The sequence below is a fragment of the Schistocerca serialis genome, chromosome 9 (assembly GCF_023864345.2).
Source record: "Schistocerca serialis cubense isolate TAMUIC-IGC-003099 chromosome 9, iqSchSeri2.2, whole genome shotgun sequence".
NCBI lineage: Eukaryota > Metazoa > Arthropoda > Insecta > Orthoptera > Acrididae > Schistocerca > Schistocerca serialis.
The window spans coordinates 528,593,791-528,613,702 of NC_064646.1; the positions used below are offsets into that span (position 1 = coordinate 528,593,791).

Genomic DNA, 19,912 nt, shown 5'->3' on the forward strand with positions numbered 1-19,912 from the left:
TCTGGTAGAATTTTGCACAGAGCATAACTTAATCAAAATTAACACTTGGTTCAAGAATCATGAAAGAAGGTTGTATACATGGAAGAATCCTGGAGATACTAGAAGGTATCGGATAGATTATATAATGGTAAGACAGATTTAGGAACCAGGTTTTAAATTACAAGACATTTCCAGGGGCGAGTATGAGAAAACAATGATTTTGTCTACAGCAACGTCTTTCTGGGACTCCATTATTGAAGAATCCGTAGAAATACGACTGGCGGAAAATCTGTTAAACTGTGACAGCGGCTACCAGCTGGACAGTGCATGGAATCCTGTCATCTCCACGATTTGCTCAAATCGAAGACGACCGAGTGCATCGACGGCCGTGGCAAACAGCAACGCAGAGGGCGACTGAGTTCCGCTATTCACCAGCGAGGGCGCGGCCGGCGGGCAGTGTGGTTCAACTATCAAGCTTTCGATGCATGCGCAGAATAGTTACAGTACGCTATATATTGTGGAATGGAGGACGTTTTCGCGTCTGCAACGGCTCAGCTGAAGGTGACTGGCAGGTGCCCAGTTGACATATCGTGCGAAGTATTGAACGACGACCGGCTGCAAGCCCGAAATTTGTTTGAACTACCGACCTATCCATTTAATATGCCACAGCTGCAAACTACTAACACGAATTCTTTACAGACGAATGGAAAAACTGGTAGAAGCCGACCTCGGGGAAGATCAGTTTGGATTCCGTAGGAATGTTGGAACACGTGAGGCCATACTGACCCTACGACTTATCTTAGAAGAAAGATTAAAGAAAGGCAAACCTACATTTCTAGCATTTGTAGACTTAGAGAAAGCTTTTGACAATGTTGACTGGAATACTCTCTTTCAAATTCTAAAGGTGGCAGGGGTAAAATACAGGGAGCGAAAGGCTATTTACAATTTGTACAGGATGGCAGTTAAAAGAGTCGAGGGGCTTGAAAGGGAAGCAGTGGTTGGGAAGGGAGTGAGACAGGGTTGTAGCCTCTCCCCGATGTTATTCAGTCTGTATATTAAGCAAGCAGTAAAGGAAACAAAAGAAAAGTTCGGAGTAGGTATTAAAATCCATGGAGAAGAAATAAAAACTTTGAGGTTTGCCGATGGCATTGTAATTCTGTCAGAGACAGCAAAGGACTTGGAGGAGCAGTTGAACGGAATGGACAGTGTCTTGAATGGAGGATATAAAATGAACATCAACAAAGCAAAACGAGGATAATGGAATGTAGTCGAATTAAGTCTGGTGATGCTGAGGGAATTAGATTAGGAAATGAGACACTTAAAGAAGTAAATGAGTTTTGCTATTTGGGAAGCGAAATAACTGATGATGGTCGAAGTAGAGAAGATATAAAATGTAGACTGGCAGTGGCAAGGAAAGTTTTTATGAAGAAGAGAAATTTGTTAAAATCGAGTATAGATTTGTGAGGAAGTTGTTTCTGAAAGTATTTGTATCGAGTGTGGCCATGTATGGAAGTGAAACATGGACGATAAATAGTTTGGACAAGAAGAGAATAGAAGCTTTCAAAATGTGGTGCTACAGAAGAATGCTGAAGATTAGATGGGTAGATCACATAACTAATGAGGAGTTACTGAATAGAATTGGGGAGAAGAGGAGTTTGTGGCACAACTTGACTAGAAGAAGGGATTGGTTGGTAGGACATGTTCTGAGGCATCAAGGGATCACCAATTTAGCATTGGAGGGCAGCGTGGAGGGTAAAAATCGTAGAGGGAGACCAAGAGATGAATACACTAAGCAGATTCAGAGGGATGTAGGTTGCAGTAGGTACTGGGAGATGAAGAAGCTTGCACAGGATAGAGTCGCATGGAGAGCTGCATCAAACAAGTCTCAGGACTGAAGACCACAACAACAGGTGGAGAGCTGCATCAAACAAGTCTCAGGACTGAAGACCACAACAACAGGTGGGGGGAGAGAAGAAGACGGGCGGGGCATGCAGGGACTAGATGGAGGTACAGCAATACTGGCAGGTGCAGTGTTGGGAGGTGGAGGGAGGGGGAAGATTGAAAAAGAGGAGAAGAGGAGGGGAAAGGATGGTCAGGTGCATTGGCAGAGGGAGGCACACAGCGAGGGTGAGAGGACACGAAAATGGAGGAGGTGGAAGGACAGAGGTGATGGAAACAGTAGCGACAGTAGGTTACTGTATGTTCAGGCAGCTATAATTTCGGGAGGGAGTGGAGAATGTCTTGTAAGGATAATGCTCATTTTTGCAGTTCGGAAAAGCTGGTGTTGGAGGGTAGGATCCACACGGCTCGAGTAGTGAAGCAGCCGTCAAAATCCAGCACATTATGTTCACCTGCAAGTTGTACCACGTGGTGCTACTTCGCTCTCGCCCCCCAGATTGGCGGTGCCCGTTTGTCTCGTACCCATATAGAAAGCTGTGCAGTGATTGCAGAGCTGGTAGATGACGTTGCTGCTTTCTCGGACGGCCTGGCCTCTGGTGGGCTAGGACGAGGCTGTGACGGATCTGGAATTGGAAGTGCTGGGAGGTGGATTGGGCTGGTCCTGCACCAGGGTCTCCACAGTGATACGATCCCTGTAGCTGTGGCCCAGGACGGGGAGTGGCATAGGGATGGACTGAGATGTTAACGTGTCATATTTATGGTGAATAGTAATCTATCCTTTTCCTGCAGTTTACGTTTGTTTGGCAAAGGGTTCAAAAATATAGAAGCACTCAGGTTTTCTCTGTGGTCTGTCTCAGATAGCATGTGGGGAAAATAAATAACTTCTCTTGCAGTTCTGTATCAGTGTTAAGTAAGGATAAATGTAAAATAATGACTCTGTGTGTGTGTGTGTGTGTGTGTGTGTGTGTGTGTGTGTGTGTGAGAGAGAGAGAGAGAGAGAGAGAGAGAGAGAGAGAGAGAGAGCTAGCTGTGTAGTATCTGCTTATAAGATTAGTAGCAAACGTCTTGAGTGTATCACATTGTATATGCATTAATGGGTAATAGTAAGAAGTTATATGAAATATGGTGATCAGGCAAAACATTACTAGGAAAGGTGCACAGAAAGCTTAGATTTGTTGAAAGGGTGCTGTGATTTATGTCTGAATAGGAAATTGCACATGACGCACCAGTGCAACCATTTATGTCACTGTAGATGTTTGTAGATACGGTACCGTCCCAAAGTGTGGCAAGTGTTGATGATGTACTCCTCCAGTCCGTGCACACACAGTGATCATTTGAAGAAATGTCAGTCAGAATCACTGCTACTTCTCTGAATTACAACAGCTGCTGTTCTCCTATTTGGTATCACAGTTGCGTGGCAGTTTGTATTCTGTGGAGTTATGTGCTCGTTCTCACGGCCAGGAAATCTAGAAAAAATGGGGGAACTTTTTCATCTGGGAAAAGTCCAGCAATTTGTTATAATTTTGGGAATTTTTCATTGTTTTAATTTTCAGATCAATTTTTGTAGTTTTGACTGATAAAAACTGATTCTAACAAATAATTTTACTGTAGCCCACTCCTGCAGAATAATACTGCAGCAGTAAAACATAAACCAGAGAATAACACCAAAGCAAAAGTTAAGACTGTGAAAACTTTGTAAGAACAAATTGCTTTCGATGAGAGTGACATCACAGGTGTTTACATTTCTAACAAGCCGTGGGAAAATATTGTGAATGGTTATTTGAGAAGCACTGCTTTCAAAGTAAATTTCCTTTTACACAAGACATGTGAGAATATGTGATGAATTAATTAAATTGTGAAGTGTTTCACTGTCGTTCGAAACTTAAACATTTTGAGAGCCAGCCACTTTAAAAACGACCAGCCATTTATGCCATTATTTAAAATTTTAATGGTGCGTTTGTGTTTAACACATGCTAAAAAGAGACCAAGCTTCAAGGTTAGTTTTTCATATTTATTTCAGTTCTTTCGTAGATTACAGATTATGCAAAAACAATGGCAGAAGTATGATTATCCTTTAGAAAACGAAAAAAAAAAAAAAATTGAAGGATGAGTTCAGCAATTTCACACGTAATTGGATTTCCAATGAAAGGGTCAAAGTTTTCTCACATGTAGGGGGATATGTCGCAGTCGTAGCAATACTTGTTTGCTTCTTTCCTGCTCATTTTACAAGTAAATTGTCTCATCTTCTCCGTACCGTGCTCCGAATATCTGCTGTCTAGGTTGTGTGACACAAGCTATAATTAGTTAACGGAAGTGCATTGTGCAGCACAGTCTAAATTTCACTGCTCCGAAAGCTACTGTGCTGTACGTGCTGGAATTCGTATTTATACTTTTGTAATACCAGTATATACAATGTTTATGTTGCCCCACGGCAAAGAGCTTTCCAGAACGCATTGTTTTCTTGCTGGATTTTGTTTCCTAAAATACTGGAAGTTCTGTGCTGGTGTATAAAACGTTTACCAGTCAAAGAATTGAAAAGTTTTACAGCTTCGAAGGAAAATATACTGGCACTTAACAAGGAAAAATGTACTTTCTCTCAGGGTATAGTACATTTTCACCCAGAAAAAGTGTATTTTTAACAGGGGAAAATCTGCGTGGTTTTTTCTTATTTATTTATTTATTTATTTATCCCCCCCCCCCCCAAATTGTCCGCATGTACACCCTGTCGTAAAGAATTTAAATCCAGAAGCTCATTGAAATAGTGGTCCTGATGCATCTCCATAGTGCTTTGAGTCATGAAGCAAGTGATGTTCAGTGTGTGTGCGCTGCATCCTGTCACTGCAGTTATAGTATTGAATAACATTACACAACTGCTCTGCACGTGTCGCCCACAACGTAGCTGATGTTAATCAGTTCCTGTCCTCAATGTAGATAATAAAGTTCGTGTTAAAGTACAGTCTGTCTGCAAAGGAATGTCCCGTTTCAGTGGTATATTATAACAGTTTTTTATACAAATATTCAGTTCGACCTAAAATACAATTCTTCCCACACTTTGGGTAATAAGTCCAGAGCAATGGAAGCAACAACAGCCCCTTCAGTTCTGTGTCTCAACTCTGGCAGATCATTAGATAGTGGCACAAAGCAGACAAGATCTTTTACAAAGCCCAAAGGAAAAAAATCACAGGGGTCGAGGCCAGCAGAACAGTGTCCTCGTCATATCAGTTATTAGCACCAGTCCAGCGGTCAAAGGCTTCGATGTTCGACTGTGCTCGTACAAAAACGTGCCGACGGATAGGGGCCCGATGTTGTTGCCGAGTAAAGTTTTCGGGGTCACCTTTTAACTGATGAAAGAGCCGTTCTGGTAACATATCCAGATAAGCTACCCCTGCTATGGTAGCTTCAGCAGAACAAAATAGTCTGAACACTTGACATTGGGACACACCACAGAAAAAGTTTAATTTTGGGATTTCGCATGTACTTCCATTGCGTAGTTCTGTACATCTTAATTGTCACATCGGATAGGTCATCTGCAATCACTTTGTACGGTCCACGGAATTGTGCAGCTAGCTTCTTAGAATGACACCTTCTTACGGTCTCATCAAACAAAAGAAGCATCCTAAATATTCTTCGATTCTCCAACTCTTTGTGTGAGCTTTACTGGTTTCCTTCATTTCTTTTATCCTTTCTCGTGCTACTGGATGTGCTGCTTGCAGCATTCTAGTTGGCTGATATGCGTAACAGTTCATTCCTCTGTCTTTATGACTCCTGGAATGTGTACTTGTCTCCCATAAATTTATGCCAACAATGTATAGCCATTGCTACTGTGAAAATATAAGTAATTGGATAGATTAGTTTTCCACATCTTTCATTTTCTAACCTTCTATTTTTTGCAATCCCCATCCCACCTGTACCACATACAGTGCACTTAGCTTTCCGCATTTATTAGCTCGTGCACGATGTTACAGCAGTATTCTCTGTTTCTCGTATTACTGTATCTACCGTGTTTAAGCTCTCAGATTTTTGAATCTTGTCCACTACAGTCTATAACGGTCAGTCTTTCCGTCTCCTCCTGTCCGGTAAGTCTTCCTCCGACCAGAGGTTCTGCGTGACTCCTCCAAACTCTACTCCTTTTCCTAAACCTTACCAGTCCTCCTCCTTCACCGCTCTCCCTTCCCCTTCGACCCTTCTGCTAGGAGAAGGATCCTTCACTGCTCTCCCTCCCCCTTCGACCCTTCTGTTAGGAGAAGGAGCAAGTGGCTCCAAAAGCTTGCAAACTGTAATACCTTTTTCATGTGTGTTCTCCTGCCACCACATGATAAATAAATTTTTTTTCTATCCAGTTACTTGTTTGTTTCAAAAACTGATTACTTTCGTTGATACTTTGCTACTGTGAGGCATATTAAATACAGAAACAGTATACTGTTCCCATATATTCCAAGTACAGTGGTCCTCTCTAACGAAGTGTCATAAATATTCCACCAGTGTCCTACGAGTTCTCTAGAGCACCCCGTTTGTCAGTGAAATGCTGTCGTCACAGTTTTCTGGATCCTTAATAACTTATGTACCCTCTTCTCTGTGTGAACTTATTTCTTTGAGATTTGTAATAGTTCCTAATGTGTTCCTCTTTTCATGTCTTTCCACTAATTATAGTTTTCTATTTGGCCTAAGTTTCTGTGCATCCTCTGATGACTGCCTAACACTAGTTCGACCTTTTCCTCTGTGTCTAGTTCATTTTCTTCACACGTTCTTAATTTTCCCTAACCACTCTGTGTCTCGTTCTTTCATGCCCTCTACATCGTCTGACCACATTCGGCTCAATGCATCACAATGAGGACGCATGTTATTGTTGCAATGTTGCCCAGCTCCCAGTAATTTTACACATCATATGTCCACTTTTCTTGTAATTATTTGGTTTAGGAAGCCTAATATGTGCTGTAATAGATGTTACAATATACAGTCTTCGGTTACCTGACATCTTGTCACCTCGATAACAGACGTGAAAATGCTGCAAGGCTCGAAGCAAACTCGGAGTTTTCTCTCTTACTCCAACTCTGTGCAGACAGTGCACACCACGGAGCGGGTACGAGTCGAGTCGACGCCCGTCCGTGGCAACAGGTGGCTCATGTACCAGTGACGTCGGAGAGTAACGCAGTCGGCACGCAAATTCCCTGACTCGAGACAGTTCCTAATGTCCCGTCAGAAGGCACCACTCTATGGACGACGTGTCTGCCAGCTTTCTCTCATTCATTTGTCATCGAGGCCACTAGAGTGTGCCATTCCACCATCCACAAAGTTAAGAGTAACGATCTTTTAACATCGGTTGTGATAGTTTTGTTTTTTGACAAATTAGTTTTGAAGGTAGAAATTCGGAGAAATTTTTTTCTCATCAGCATAACTGGAGTTTATAGTTTTTCAGTTGTAAATTGAGCGCAGATTTAATGTAGTGGCATTTGGAAAAATGGCTGGAATATTGCAATTGTAGCTGTTACTGAAGTCCTAATGTTTTTATTTATCACATTTAGAAATATTATCTCCGAGAACCTCGTGTGTATACGTTGTGGCGTTTCGAGGTGATCGAGTGTATCGGTTCTCGATACTGCATTTTTCTGTGCACTGTTGCATATAATACGTTCTGTACAGTGAGAACTAGCTCGTCACACAGTTCCTAGTTTGCAAAGTGTAACCAGTTTTAAACACCGTGCAAAATATTAATACTGGAAATTGACAGTTTAGGACAGCGTTTAAAATGAATATTTGTAAAAATAGTGATTGGTTGTGTGGCTGTGAATTTAAAAATGCATTATTTTGCTTCCCATGCCTGTATGATGTTGAACCCTTGTGGACAAAAGTGAGGGTTACAGACGTAAACCATCTGAGTACCAAAGTGTAAAAGCACGAATCTTCAGCTGCTCAAATACAAAATAGCTGAACAACCGAGTAGTGCATCGAGAAGGAAAATTGCCGAGAATGACGTGTCCGAAAGAACAGACATCACACATTTGTATAACCGATCTGCCATGATGGGCACTGAAATCACAACCTTCAGTGCAGATGCACATTTACATTCAATCTCCAGCAGGAATCTAAATGTAGTGAGTGTGGACGACACGGGTGGGGGCTGTGGATAGGTACTAGGTGGGAGTGCAGGTCAGCTGAGATAGTCTGTGCATTTGTGATAAACGGTCTGTCCGGGTCACACAGTGGTTAATGCGACTACCTAGTAAGCGGGAGATCCCAGGTTTGAGTCCCAGTTGCATGCACATTATCCCTCGTCACAACTTATTTTGCACAAAGTCCTGATACGACTGATATCTTAGTACCATCCCCGTATGTTTATTTCTCCTCCCTCCACCGTCAGTTTGCGTAGTAGAAGAAGTTGGGTGTAATAGATCTGGGCTAAATATATTTCTGTGGTTCCTTCGAATTGGCCTTAAGGGATCATGATAAAACTGAATTGTTATCAAACCCTGACTAACTTTACTTCTGGATTGAATGCAGCATTGAAAGATAATTTGGGTAAGGCAACTGTTTTCAAAGGAACCTTCAAAACTATTCAAAGTGAACTTTTCCAAATTATGTTGGATGTATACCAAGAAGAAATTTCAAAGCAAATAAGGAATCATAATTTTTAGCTGTTATAGCAGATAAAACAAACAGATCAAACATATTTCAGATGGCTGTTGTATACTGTTACGTATTGAGACCCAGAGGTTCTAGAGTTTCCTATCTCCTTGTGAACACGGTGCACAGATGTTCGCTGCGACTTTGCTAGAAGAATTGAATAGGCAAAAAGACTCACCAAAAATTACTTGCACAGACCTGTGATGAGGCATCTGTTATGGCTGTTTCCTCGGGTGGGGTACAAACTGTTGTGTAAAAATTGTCCTAATGCAGAATGTGTACATTGCTATGCTGATGAAGTTAATCTTATAATGAGCAAAGCGGTATCAATCAATTGCAGTATGATTTATTTATTTATTTAGAGTTTTCAGAGAATATGTCCATTCTTTTCATAGAGTGCGCAGTGGACCACTATCCTCAGTGACTTAGTGAGAAAGCATTTCCCTCGATCTTGTCCAGTGGATTTTTCGATCTCAATTCGTAAACGCAGTTCATTACTCCAACAATGTATAAATCACATACTGGAAGGTGATTCTATAAGAAGTGAAACTACAATTTGCCAGGCTCTTCGCCATAAAAATGTTCGTTTCAATCATATCTTAAATTATCAGTGAGCACAGACATTTGCCTGCAGGGGAACAGCAACTGTTATAAATTAAAATTGTAGAGCCGGCACAAGTTGCATGTAATTTTTTATTTATTTTACATGTTTCATTTGTCCAATGCGAGCACTCTCAGAACTTATGTAGCGGGGGCCACACGGTACCCGTTTCAGTTATTGGTTGGAATTTTCTAGTTAAGTTATGCCATTTGTCAGAGTTCTGTTTGGTCAGTTACGGTACGGAGAATCAATGCGTGCTGGCCCATAAGATCATTTCGACATTTAAAATAAATGTTATCGAGATTTGAGAAGTAATTGGTATCACCAGTGGCATTGAATCTGTTGATTACTAATGAATCTACTGATTTATCAGTGAAGAGAATGAAGTTGGAATAGCCTGATGTGAGTAGAAAAGAAAGGCAAAGGTGCTGTGCAACGTGATTGATGTTATAGATCATTGTATTTTTTCACATCATCTTGTAGCTGCTTCATTGTTTTTTCATGTTAAGTTCCCCTTGTATGTTTTTAAGATATCCTGAAGATACCTTAAAGGAAATGTGTTCATTGTCATCATTTTTGGATAAGCTGAAACTATATTGTTAACTATCTTTTATCTACCTAGCACAAGAATGTAGATCATTATCTGGTGCAGTTAGTCTAGTTGAGTCTGACAACTAACAGCCCAGGGAAGATGTTCACTAAGTAGTCTAAACTGTTGAAGGTAATTCTCACAATTCCCTTGACATTGGTCGAACCGAAAGGCTGCTTTTCAACTTTGAAAATAATAAAATTATTCTTACATAACTCCGAGTGAGGAAAGGTTGACGGCCTCGGCGATGCTTTCTGCCGAAAGAGGTCTCACGATGCAGATTACAGACTGCAATTGGTGTGTGACTGAAGAGTTTGTCAGTGAAAAATGGAATGGCAAAGTTTCAATACAAGTAAGACAAGTTCGTTAAATGATGAGTGTGTTTCAGTTCTACTAGGAATGTAGCTCATTCAATAGTTTTTCTAGATAGTTGATAAATCATAGCATGCTCTTTGCTACAGATATTTTTCTGTCAGATATATTTCTCACTTTTTTCAGGATCATAACTTGGATTTAAAAAATTGAATTTTCTGGCATTCATACACACGAATTGTCAGGATGTTTAAATCGTAACAAATGTCGGGAAGCGAGGCACCGATAAAAGAATTTTCTTCCTTGTAACCATCTCGTATAAAAATGTAACATTGAAACTTTGGTGCAACACCCAGCTTCAGATACCACTGGCTACCACTGATGTATCAGCATTTGCATTAAGATTTCTGGGTTTATACACAGTGTAAAAAAAATATTCCTCTAGTTCCAACCACCATTTCAGTAATCTCGGCAACAGACCTTCGACACCAAAAGTCCGTGTCAGTGGCTCGTGATCTGTTAGTATGGTAAAATCTTCCTAAATGTGTGGTCTGCACTGTTTTGTGACCATACAATTGCTAAGCACTCTACCTTAGTTTCAGCTTTATCCAACAACCGTGGGGCACAGTTGACTGGCAAATCTGAATCTATCTCCCTTCGTGACAGAACTGCTCCGAACAGTTCTGCGCTGGTATCTGTAGCACCAGTGTTATGGTTTCTTGAAATCAAGGTAGCTCAGTATGGGAGGATTTACTAATCTCTCAGTTCCTCAAATGCTGCTTGTGGCAGAGATCCCAGTTCAGCGATTATACAATGGATTCACAGTATTAATATTCAGCCACCCCTAAATATCCTTTAAATCCTGTAATGGATTTCAGAACTGTTCTCCACCTCTTCACATTATGCTCACCTGGCTCCACATCTTTCTTTGTTATTTTGTGTCCTAAGAATATTACCTCTTTCTCAGAAATTCACACAATCTGGTGTAACTTTAACCTAGGTGCCCTTAAACCATCCAATATTTTCCTGCAACTTCTCATCACATTCCTTTACTGAACTACCTTAGCAAGTTATGTCATCCAAGTATATTGAAACACTTTGTCCCATGCAATCTTGTCAAAGCAACATTCACTAGTCTTTGAAATATACTTGATGCATTCTTTGCCCCATTGGCATCCTTTTGGACTCTTAGTGCTGATAATTTGCAGTGAATGCTGTGTTTTCCTCTATCTGCCGAATCTATTAAAATAGTGGAGAAATACTTGGCTTTCCCCAGTTTGTCCAGTATCTCACTTATGTTGGGGATGGGGAAAGTTTCCCCCACTGAGATTTCATTCTATATTTCCCTATCCCACAGGTGTCCGTGGGTACTTTTCAGGTTCTCTGAACAATTACATCCCCATTAACCATTTTCTCAATTTGCTCCTGTAATACCACCTTTTGTGCTTCCAGTATTCTGTAGGGATGTACCTTTCCTTTGTTGTTTTGGCAATATAGGGAATGCATGCCTTACCATTTATGTGAATGCCAAATTGTCACCTTTTAGATAAAATACCTCACCATATGCCATACAATTCATATCAGTCTTCTTTATCCAACTGACCATTCAGATCATTTCTCTAACTTGTGCAGTGAGATTTCCTTTTGTGCTCATGCCGTTAATTGCTTCCTGTGTGGCTCATGTTGGTGTCACTTTGTCTTATCAGTTCACCTAAAACTTTCACTGTACTCAGATTCCACTTGGCCTCACTTGTAATTAGTACACTGAAAATATATTTCCCTTGCTCTAATAGTACCATAAATTTGGCTGTATGCACACTTGGCATTTCTTTTTGTTTGGGAATAATCTTTTCTTTTTTTTTTCATTACTGGGATTCAACCCTGTTTCTACACACGTTCTTATGTTTTTCTTTGCTATGAGCTACTTTCACATCACTTTCTGATGCCCCACTAGTTTGCCTTATAGGTAACTTATAACATGTCGTCTCACAACTTGCCTTCAATTTGCATTTTTAACTTTTCCTTCACCATTCTGTGATTTACACTTTTTCATCTTATGTCTGTCATGTGGAGCTTACCGTCGTATTCATAGATCCTTTTTGCCATCTACTTTTCCTGATTTGCGATTATTGATGAAAGCTGGATCCATCATTACACACCAGAGTCGAAATGGCAGACAAAACGGTTGACAAAAGGCTGGTAACAGTCCACTGAAGAATGCAAAGACCATTTTGTCAGATGGTGAGGTGATGGTCACTGTTTCTTGGGATTCCCAAGGATTACTTGGAAAAAGGCACAGCCATAGCTGGACCTGTTTATGCTTCATTGTTGCATCATCTGAAACTTGTGTTGGTGGAGAAAAGACCCAAGTTTAACCACAAAAAAGGGTCCTTTCACCAGGATAGTGCACCATCCCACCCATCAGCGATAACAATGGTGAAAATGCATGAATTGGACTTTGAATTGGTTCCTCATCCACCCTATTCACCATACTTAGTCCCAAGTGACTTCACCTTGTTCCCTTACTTGACACTTTGGCTTGCTGGGAAGAAATTTTCATCAAATGAGGAAGTGATAGTTGCAATCAACAAGTATTTTGCAGTGGGATGAAAAAGTTGGTGGATCCCTGGACAAAGTTTATATCCTTCCAAGCAGAATATGTTGAGAAATAAGTTGAGTTATTTACGAAACAAACATTTTTCTCTCTTATTTTAAATGACTTATCAAACCGACTTCATATGTGCCCTGATATCTATTGATAACTGTAACTGACTTCCTAATTTGTAGCAATATTCCACTGCAATTTTGTTTCTTGCTTCAAAATCTGTGACTCTTAACATTTGGGCATTTTGTCACAGTAAGATGTGTATTCCTCGTGTAACACACTCTTAGTTTTCCATTTCACTTGTGGGCACAGCCCCTAATTTCTCATTGAATTGGGGTCTAGCCTTTCACATTTTTCACAAATGGTTATCTTTTTAAGTCTGCATTTGTGTGACCTGGTTTGTCACAGTGGTAACAATATTTCTGAGAGCCTTTTGCTTCTTCTGCCTTCACCGTCTACCCTCGTGTTCCTCTTTGACTTTCCACAGTCTCTAGCCATGTGACCCATCTGCACTCAGTGTCATCATCTTCCCTCTGTTACTTAGAGTTTAGACTTCCTTCACTCTCAGGAATAGATCCTTTTTCTTTCACGGAGAGTAGGGCACTTTCCTCTCTCAACACCTCTTCTGCTGTGGTGCCTAACCTAATTTAATCGGCGTGCCTTCGTACAGCTGCCCGAATCCTATCACTCGCCAGGCCCTGCACGGAGCGATCCTGTCCCAGTATCCGCACCAGTCTCGATGCACCTCACGGTTGTGCTGCCCGTGTCACTGGTGACGGCCTCTCCGAATGATTTTTAAACTTCATTTATCCGATTAACCGATGATGCAATTGCTTTCCCTGTGTGTTGTCTGGCCTGACAGGCCTACAAGCATAATAGCCTATGCTGCACTTATCTGTATAATTTTCTTCCCCGATTATATTCACTCGATTCTAGTTATAATTATCCCGGACAGTTAATTTTGCTGTAGCTTTTGCCATAATTTTAAACTTATATTGTGAAGTAGCAATGGTTTGTCATCTGATTGGACTACTTGAAATCCTGCATTCACATTGTCTGTGAAATCCCTAAGTTTGGAGCTCCACTAAATGACTTATTTAGTAATACAAGAATATCCTTCGCACTGATGCCTTTAACATCTGAATTAGTAGCTGAAGCCAGCTTACATTGATACGGTGTTATATGTACAGTCTTAAAACTCTTATGTCATTGCTTCCCTGAAGTGTGCCGATGCTGTAGTTCTGCTGATTTCTTTTGCAGTTCCTTCAAGTATTTCTTCCTCTGATGGTCCCTCCTGCGACTTGCCTGGCCCGGACAAAACCACCGAGAAGTCAGTGTTGGGCTCTGGGGATGGCATCTGCTTCGTTTTACCTGTTCCACATTCCTCATCACCAATCTTCTTACCGTACACAGTGTGAAGGACCAATTCCGATAGTCTTTTGGAGGTGTGGCCCGTGTGGTGCAATCGGGCTGTCGATGACAGTGTGGACTGAAGCCTACTGAGTTATCTGTAATGGAGGAGAGGAAGAAAGTCTTGAGGATGCTTAGAACAGGTGATTCTGGAGTGGAGACGAGAAGTTGTTGGCTTTGTAGGAAGTGAATAAGGGTGCAAACACTAAAGAGGTCGTATGGATAAAAAAGAGAACATTCTTTGGAGAAGATTTTCTGAGTGAAAGAACGTGCTCTGAGGAAGTTCTTTATATCGTATGAACAAAATATTCAGAGCATATTTTCTGATGAGGGAGTTCATTCTCACTATCTCACCACCTGCTCGAATCTGTTCTCCGCGTTGTGTTGTCTGCACCGGGCACAGAACGTACTCTTTATCTTGCATTTCGTTCAGCTTGCTGAAATATGCAAACTATTCAGTGTACGAATAAGGAACTGTAGCATCACTGTGTTTGGGAAGAGTTGCATAAAATTTCATTTTGTTTTCACTTTTTTGTGCGGCAACAGATTATTAAGAAGATTACGGATGGTTTATGAAAATACATTTTCTGATAATCTTGACAAATTTTCGACATGCAGGGAACTTTTTTTTATTGATGTTAGGTGAACGCATTATGCGAATGAAATTTTAACAATACGTCACATTATCGTCTACTCCGGATTGTAAAACGAGTGTGTTCTGACACGTGGTAATCTCGATTAAATGGCACATAATATTCTGTTGGCATGTCAAGTACTTAAGTGGTCATCTTGTGGTTTTGTTATGAGAAACAGTTCACTAGGTTTGTAATAAACCTGTTTTTAATTTTTATGATTTGCCTACTTATTTCTAGCATAGCAAAATGGAACATCTGTGCTGTGCGAAAATATGATGAACATCTGAAAAGGTCAGTGACATATTTGTCTGGTTTGTACCTGGTCTTACCATACACCACTCGGGAAAACTTGGGTCTCGTAAATAGCACAAAAATGTTTTCATTTTTTCTTCATGATATTTGGGAAATAAGTTCACCACCCTAATAATGTTTTTACTGTTAAACCCATATAAACTTACACAGTTACTCTACTCAATATGTCTTCGGGTTACGTATATCTTTCTTTTTCCATCTGAGCAACATAGATTTATTAAATTTACTAAAAAAACTTGGTAAGACTTAATGTCTGCAGAATTTAATCAGCCTGATTTATGTTACAGAGCTCATATCAAAAAGGGGAGAATTTTCTCTGCTCGTGAGAAACTTCGCTGTGTTTATTCGTATGAAATCGGAGAATGTTCTCCATGTTGAGCAAGGTTACCCACTCATTTACTCAAGCTGAGAACACACTCAGGTGAAGTACATACTCACTTTGTTTTATTTGTGTGAACTTGAGAATGTTCTCCAAAATTCATAGAATTGAGTACTTTCCCCATGTTATTTATACAATCCAAGGATTGTGAAATTAAGAACAACAAATTCCAGTAGCTTTATATCTTTGCAAATCATTGCGGCCGCACCTCTCTACCCCCCCCCCCCCCCCCCCCCCCACCATGCCATCAATTTCCCCAATTTCTCTCCTACGCCACCACTGTCCCTATCCATCCCACCATGCTGGCACCCCCCCCCCCCCCTCCCCCTCTCCGTGCACGGTCGCTCCTGCCACACCTCCTTTTTCACTTACCTAAAGATTTTTTTTCTCTGAGTAAATATGAATTTTCACCAATTCTCTGTGATCACATGAACCAAAGCATGCCAATTTATTTTGTCCTGCACTTTCTCCTGTAGGCTTTCCAGGTTGGAGCAGATTACTTCTGTGATGCGATTGATTCATTTCACCTTCTGACGTCCTCTTCTTCTAGTGCCTTTCCTCACCATTAGAGTTTTTTGCAGTGAAACATATCTTCTCATGATGTCTCCAAAGTAGGTCAGGTTTTGTTTTAGCATCAGACCTTCCAGGGAGTGCTCTGGTTTTATTTGCTCTAATGTTAACCTATTCATTCTCTTTGAAGTCCACGGGGCTCTAAGGAGTTTCCTCCAACATCACAACTCAAAGCAGTTTATTCTTCACCATTCGTTCCACATTTGTAATGGTCCAGGTCTCACATCTGTATATAACAACTGGAAAGACTGTAGCCCTTACAATATGGATCTTTGTTGCTAAAATTATATCTCTACACCTTAAAACCTCGTCAAGGTCTTACTTTTTATCAAGCAGCGAGCATCTCTCGATATTGTGGAGACGCTTGCTGCTTGGTAAAAAGGCAGTGTCAAAACTTGATGAGGTTTTAAGAAGTGGAGATATACTTAATACTGTTGTACAAACATTCACAGTGCAGAAGGATCTCAGTTTGTCACAGTAACAGCAGTGCTCCCGTTCCTGTCACAGGGAGCTGAGTGTCGAAGGGTGCCGAGGTGACCCCAGAGCCACAGACGGGCTGACCGAGCAGATGCCCAATCTCGTAATCCGCGGCACGGTCCACGCTGAGCTACAGCCTTTCTACTTCGAGGCACTCGAGGATGTAGGGCCCGGCGAAGCAGACGAAGCGGTGGACGACCGTTCGGAGAGTGACGAAGACGGCGACAGTGATAGTAGCGTCGGCGGCAGTGGCAGTGAGAGAGGTTGAGAGCACTATATCTGTATGTATAAAAATGATGTGAAATTTATAGGAAAGTACAATTCTCAGTACTTGTCAACATAAGCGGAAACTGTTTTGAAGGAATATAACAAATAATTTTAGAAATGTGTAGAAGAAACAGTAATGTTGTTTGAATACCTGCTGTAATAATCTGCAATAATGTTTGATTCTTGTTGTAACAACAATGGATTCACAATGAAACAAATTTTTTAAATGATAAAATGGCTACACAGATCAGGTAGCAATTCATAAATAGCACTGACAATGTTTTTTTGCAGTAAGTCGAATTTAAAAACTTCTTTGTTTTTATAAACCTGTGAAACAATAATAAATGAGGACTGCTACCTTGTTATTTTAAGTGTTAATTATATTTATCAGGATACTGCTAGATACCATTTTTAAATATTAAATTTCATTTGGAGGAACCACTTTGTGATTAAAATACACGACAGACTCTTTTACGAATGAACCACACATCACTAGTGTAATACTGTACAGCATTTATTATTTGTTACACAAACCAGTTTTTGGCTGATAAGTCACTGTCGGGTATGAAGATAAGTAAGTGGTAAAGTGAAATTGGTTGGATCAAAGATTTTAAAGTAGTGCATCTAAAGAGTATTTCTGTTTCCAGATGTGAAAAAAAATTAATGTTACAAGAAGGAACAAATAAAGGATTATTTCAGTGTAAATGTGGTGTAAGATTATTTAACTTAGATAAAATATGTGAAGCATTATCTGGTGAACTATAGACCATTAAAGTAAAATTTATTTTGTATAACCACAGCTGCGTAATATGAGTATTATATCTTGTCTGTTTGTAATTTAGGATGGATTAAAGACAAGATTATTTTCTTCAGCTGCATGTTTGGACTATGTCACTAAAGAGTAATGTTAAATTATTTTCTTCTACGTACAACCGTTGTAATTTGTGTAACGGCATCCCGTGCACGGGAGAGCAGTTCCCCAGTGTCCCAGGCGGCAGATGCAGCTGAGAAGGGGTCACGTGTGCTCGTGCTCGATGCACAGGGTGATCCTAACTTGTGGCAGTCAGATGTCAGATTTGCCACAGGTTCTGGAAATCGGGGAAATTCCAAACACATCAGGGGAATCTGAACAAACAAAACACTGGAAAAATCTCGTTTTGGTCTCAGTAGATGAAATGGTTTGTTTGCTGAGGTGTCACGCATCGTCGATGGCCAGATGTGGCTGAGTATGTGTGTGCACTTCTTCCCCACTCCCCCCCTCCCCTTCCTACCACTCCCCTCAGCTCGCAGTCAGTGCTGCCACTACTTTTTGTCGCCAGCCTAGGAGCTCCCGACAGGAGGCGTGAGGAGTGGTTTGTTCGGATCTGATTCTCAGAGACTGTAGACGCAGTGGCCTTAGACAGTGGTCGTGTGTCGAAACAAGGCCCCGGGAGTAGGCAACATTCCATTAGAACTACTGACAGCCTTGGGAGAGCCAGTCCTGACAAAACTCTACCATCTGGCGAGCAAGATGTATGAGACAGGTGAAATTCCCTCAGACTTCAAGAAGAATATAATAATTCCAATCCCAAAGAAAGCAGGCGTTGACAGATGTGAAAATTACCGAATTAATAAGTCACAGCTGCAAAATACTAACACCAATTATTTACAGACGAATGCAAAAACTGGTAGAAGCCGAACTTGTAAAAGATCAGTTTGGATATTGGAACACGGCTTATCTTAGAAGAAAGATTAAGAAAAGGCAAACCTACGTTTCTAGCATTTGTAGACTTAGAGAAAACTTTTAACAATGTTGACTGGAATACTCTCTTTTAAATTCTGAAGGTGGCAGGGGTAAAATACAGGGAGCGAAAGACTATTTACAATTTGTACAGAAACCAGATGGCAGTTATAAGAGTCGAGGGGCATGAAAGAGAAGCAGTGGTTGGGAAGGGAGTGAGACAGGATTGTAGCCTCTCCCCGATGTTATTCAATCCGTATATTGAGCAAGCAGTGAAGGAAACAAAAGAAATGTTCAGAGTAGGTATTAAAATCCATGGAGAAGAAATAAAAACTTTGAGGTTCCCTGATGACATTGTAATTCTGTCAGAGACAGCAAAGGACTTGGAAGAGCAGTTGAACGGAATGGACAGTGTCTTGAAAGGAGGGTATAAGATGAACATCAACAAAAGCAAAATGAGGATAATGGAATGTAGTTGAATTAAGTCGGGTGATGCTGAGGGAATTAGATTAGAAAATGAGACGCTTAAAGTAGTAAATGAGTTTTGCTATTTGGGGAGCAGAATAACTAATGATAGTCGAAGTAGAGAGGATATAAAATGTAGACTGACAATGGCAATGTAAGCGTTTCTGAAGCAGAGAAATTTGTTAACATCGAGTATAGATTTAAGTGTCAGGAAGTCGTTTCTGAAAGTATTCGTATGGATTGTAGCCATGTATGGAAGTGAAACGTGGACGATAAGTAGTTTAGACAAAAAGAGAATAGAAGCTTTTCAAATGTGGTGCTACAGAAGAATGCTGAAGATTAGATGGGTAGATCACATAACCAATGAGGAGGTATTGAATAGGATTGGGGAGAAGAGGAGCATGTGGCACAACTTGACAAGAAGAAGGGACCGGTTGGTAGGACATGTTCTGAGGCATCAAGGGATCACAAATTTAGCATTGGAGGGCAGCGTGGAGGGTAAAAATGGTAGAGGGAGACCAAGAGATGAATACACTAAGCAGATTCAGAAGGATGTAGGTTGCAGTAGGTACTGGAAGATGAAGAAGCTTGCACAGGATAGAGTAGCATGGAGAGCTGCATCAAACCAGTCTCACGACTGAAGACCACAACAACAACATGTGTGCACTTGTTGTGTCTGTGTGATTGTTTGAATGCGTGTGTGTGTGTGTGTGTGCGCTCTTGTTTTCTGACAAAAGCTACGGCTGAAAATTTAGTTGTGAGAGGACAATTGTCTTTTATACGTCCTGTCGGTGCCTCGGCAATCATCTTTACAGTGAGTTGCTACCTATCCTTATCATTATCGATTCTCAGAGTAATCGAACAAATTACCTGTCGTGCGGACCGATCGCCCCAGTCTCATTTCGTCGACACGCTGTCTGCAGCTCGTGAATAGCTGGATTTGTGTGGGTACCTGTAACGGGTGAGGCTCGCCGACCTGAAGCCACTCGGTCCCCCCTGGTGTGTGAGCCCTGCTCGTCAGATCTACTCCCACCGACCCGCCCGCAGGCCGGTCAACTCCTGTGCGTGGTT

The 19,912-nt window shown here is 41.0% G+C and overlaps 1 protein-coding gene across 1 annotated transcript in view; it reads left to right on the forward strand.

The window, feature by feature from the left end:
* The window catches only part of LOC126419750 (uncharacterized), a 123,684-nt gene extending 107,027 nt beyond the window's left edge, over window positions 1-16,657 (forward strand). The window contains exon 8 of the mRNA XM_050086926.1: window positions 16,420-16,657. Within this exon, the coding sequence (XP_049942883.1) occupies window positions 16,420-16,657 (238 nt within the window). The remainder of the gene's footprint in view (window positions 1-16,419) is intronic.
* Window positions 16,658-19,912: the final 3,255 nt, after the last annotated feature.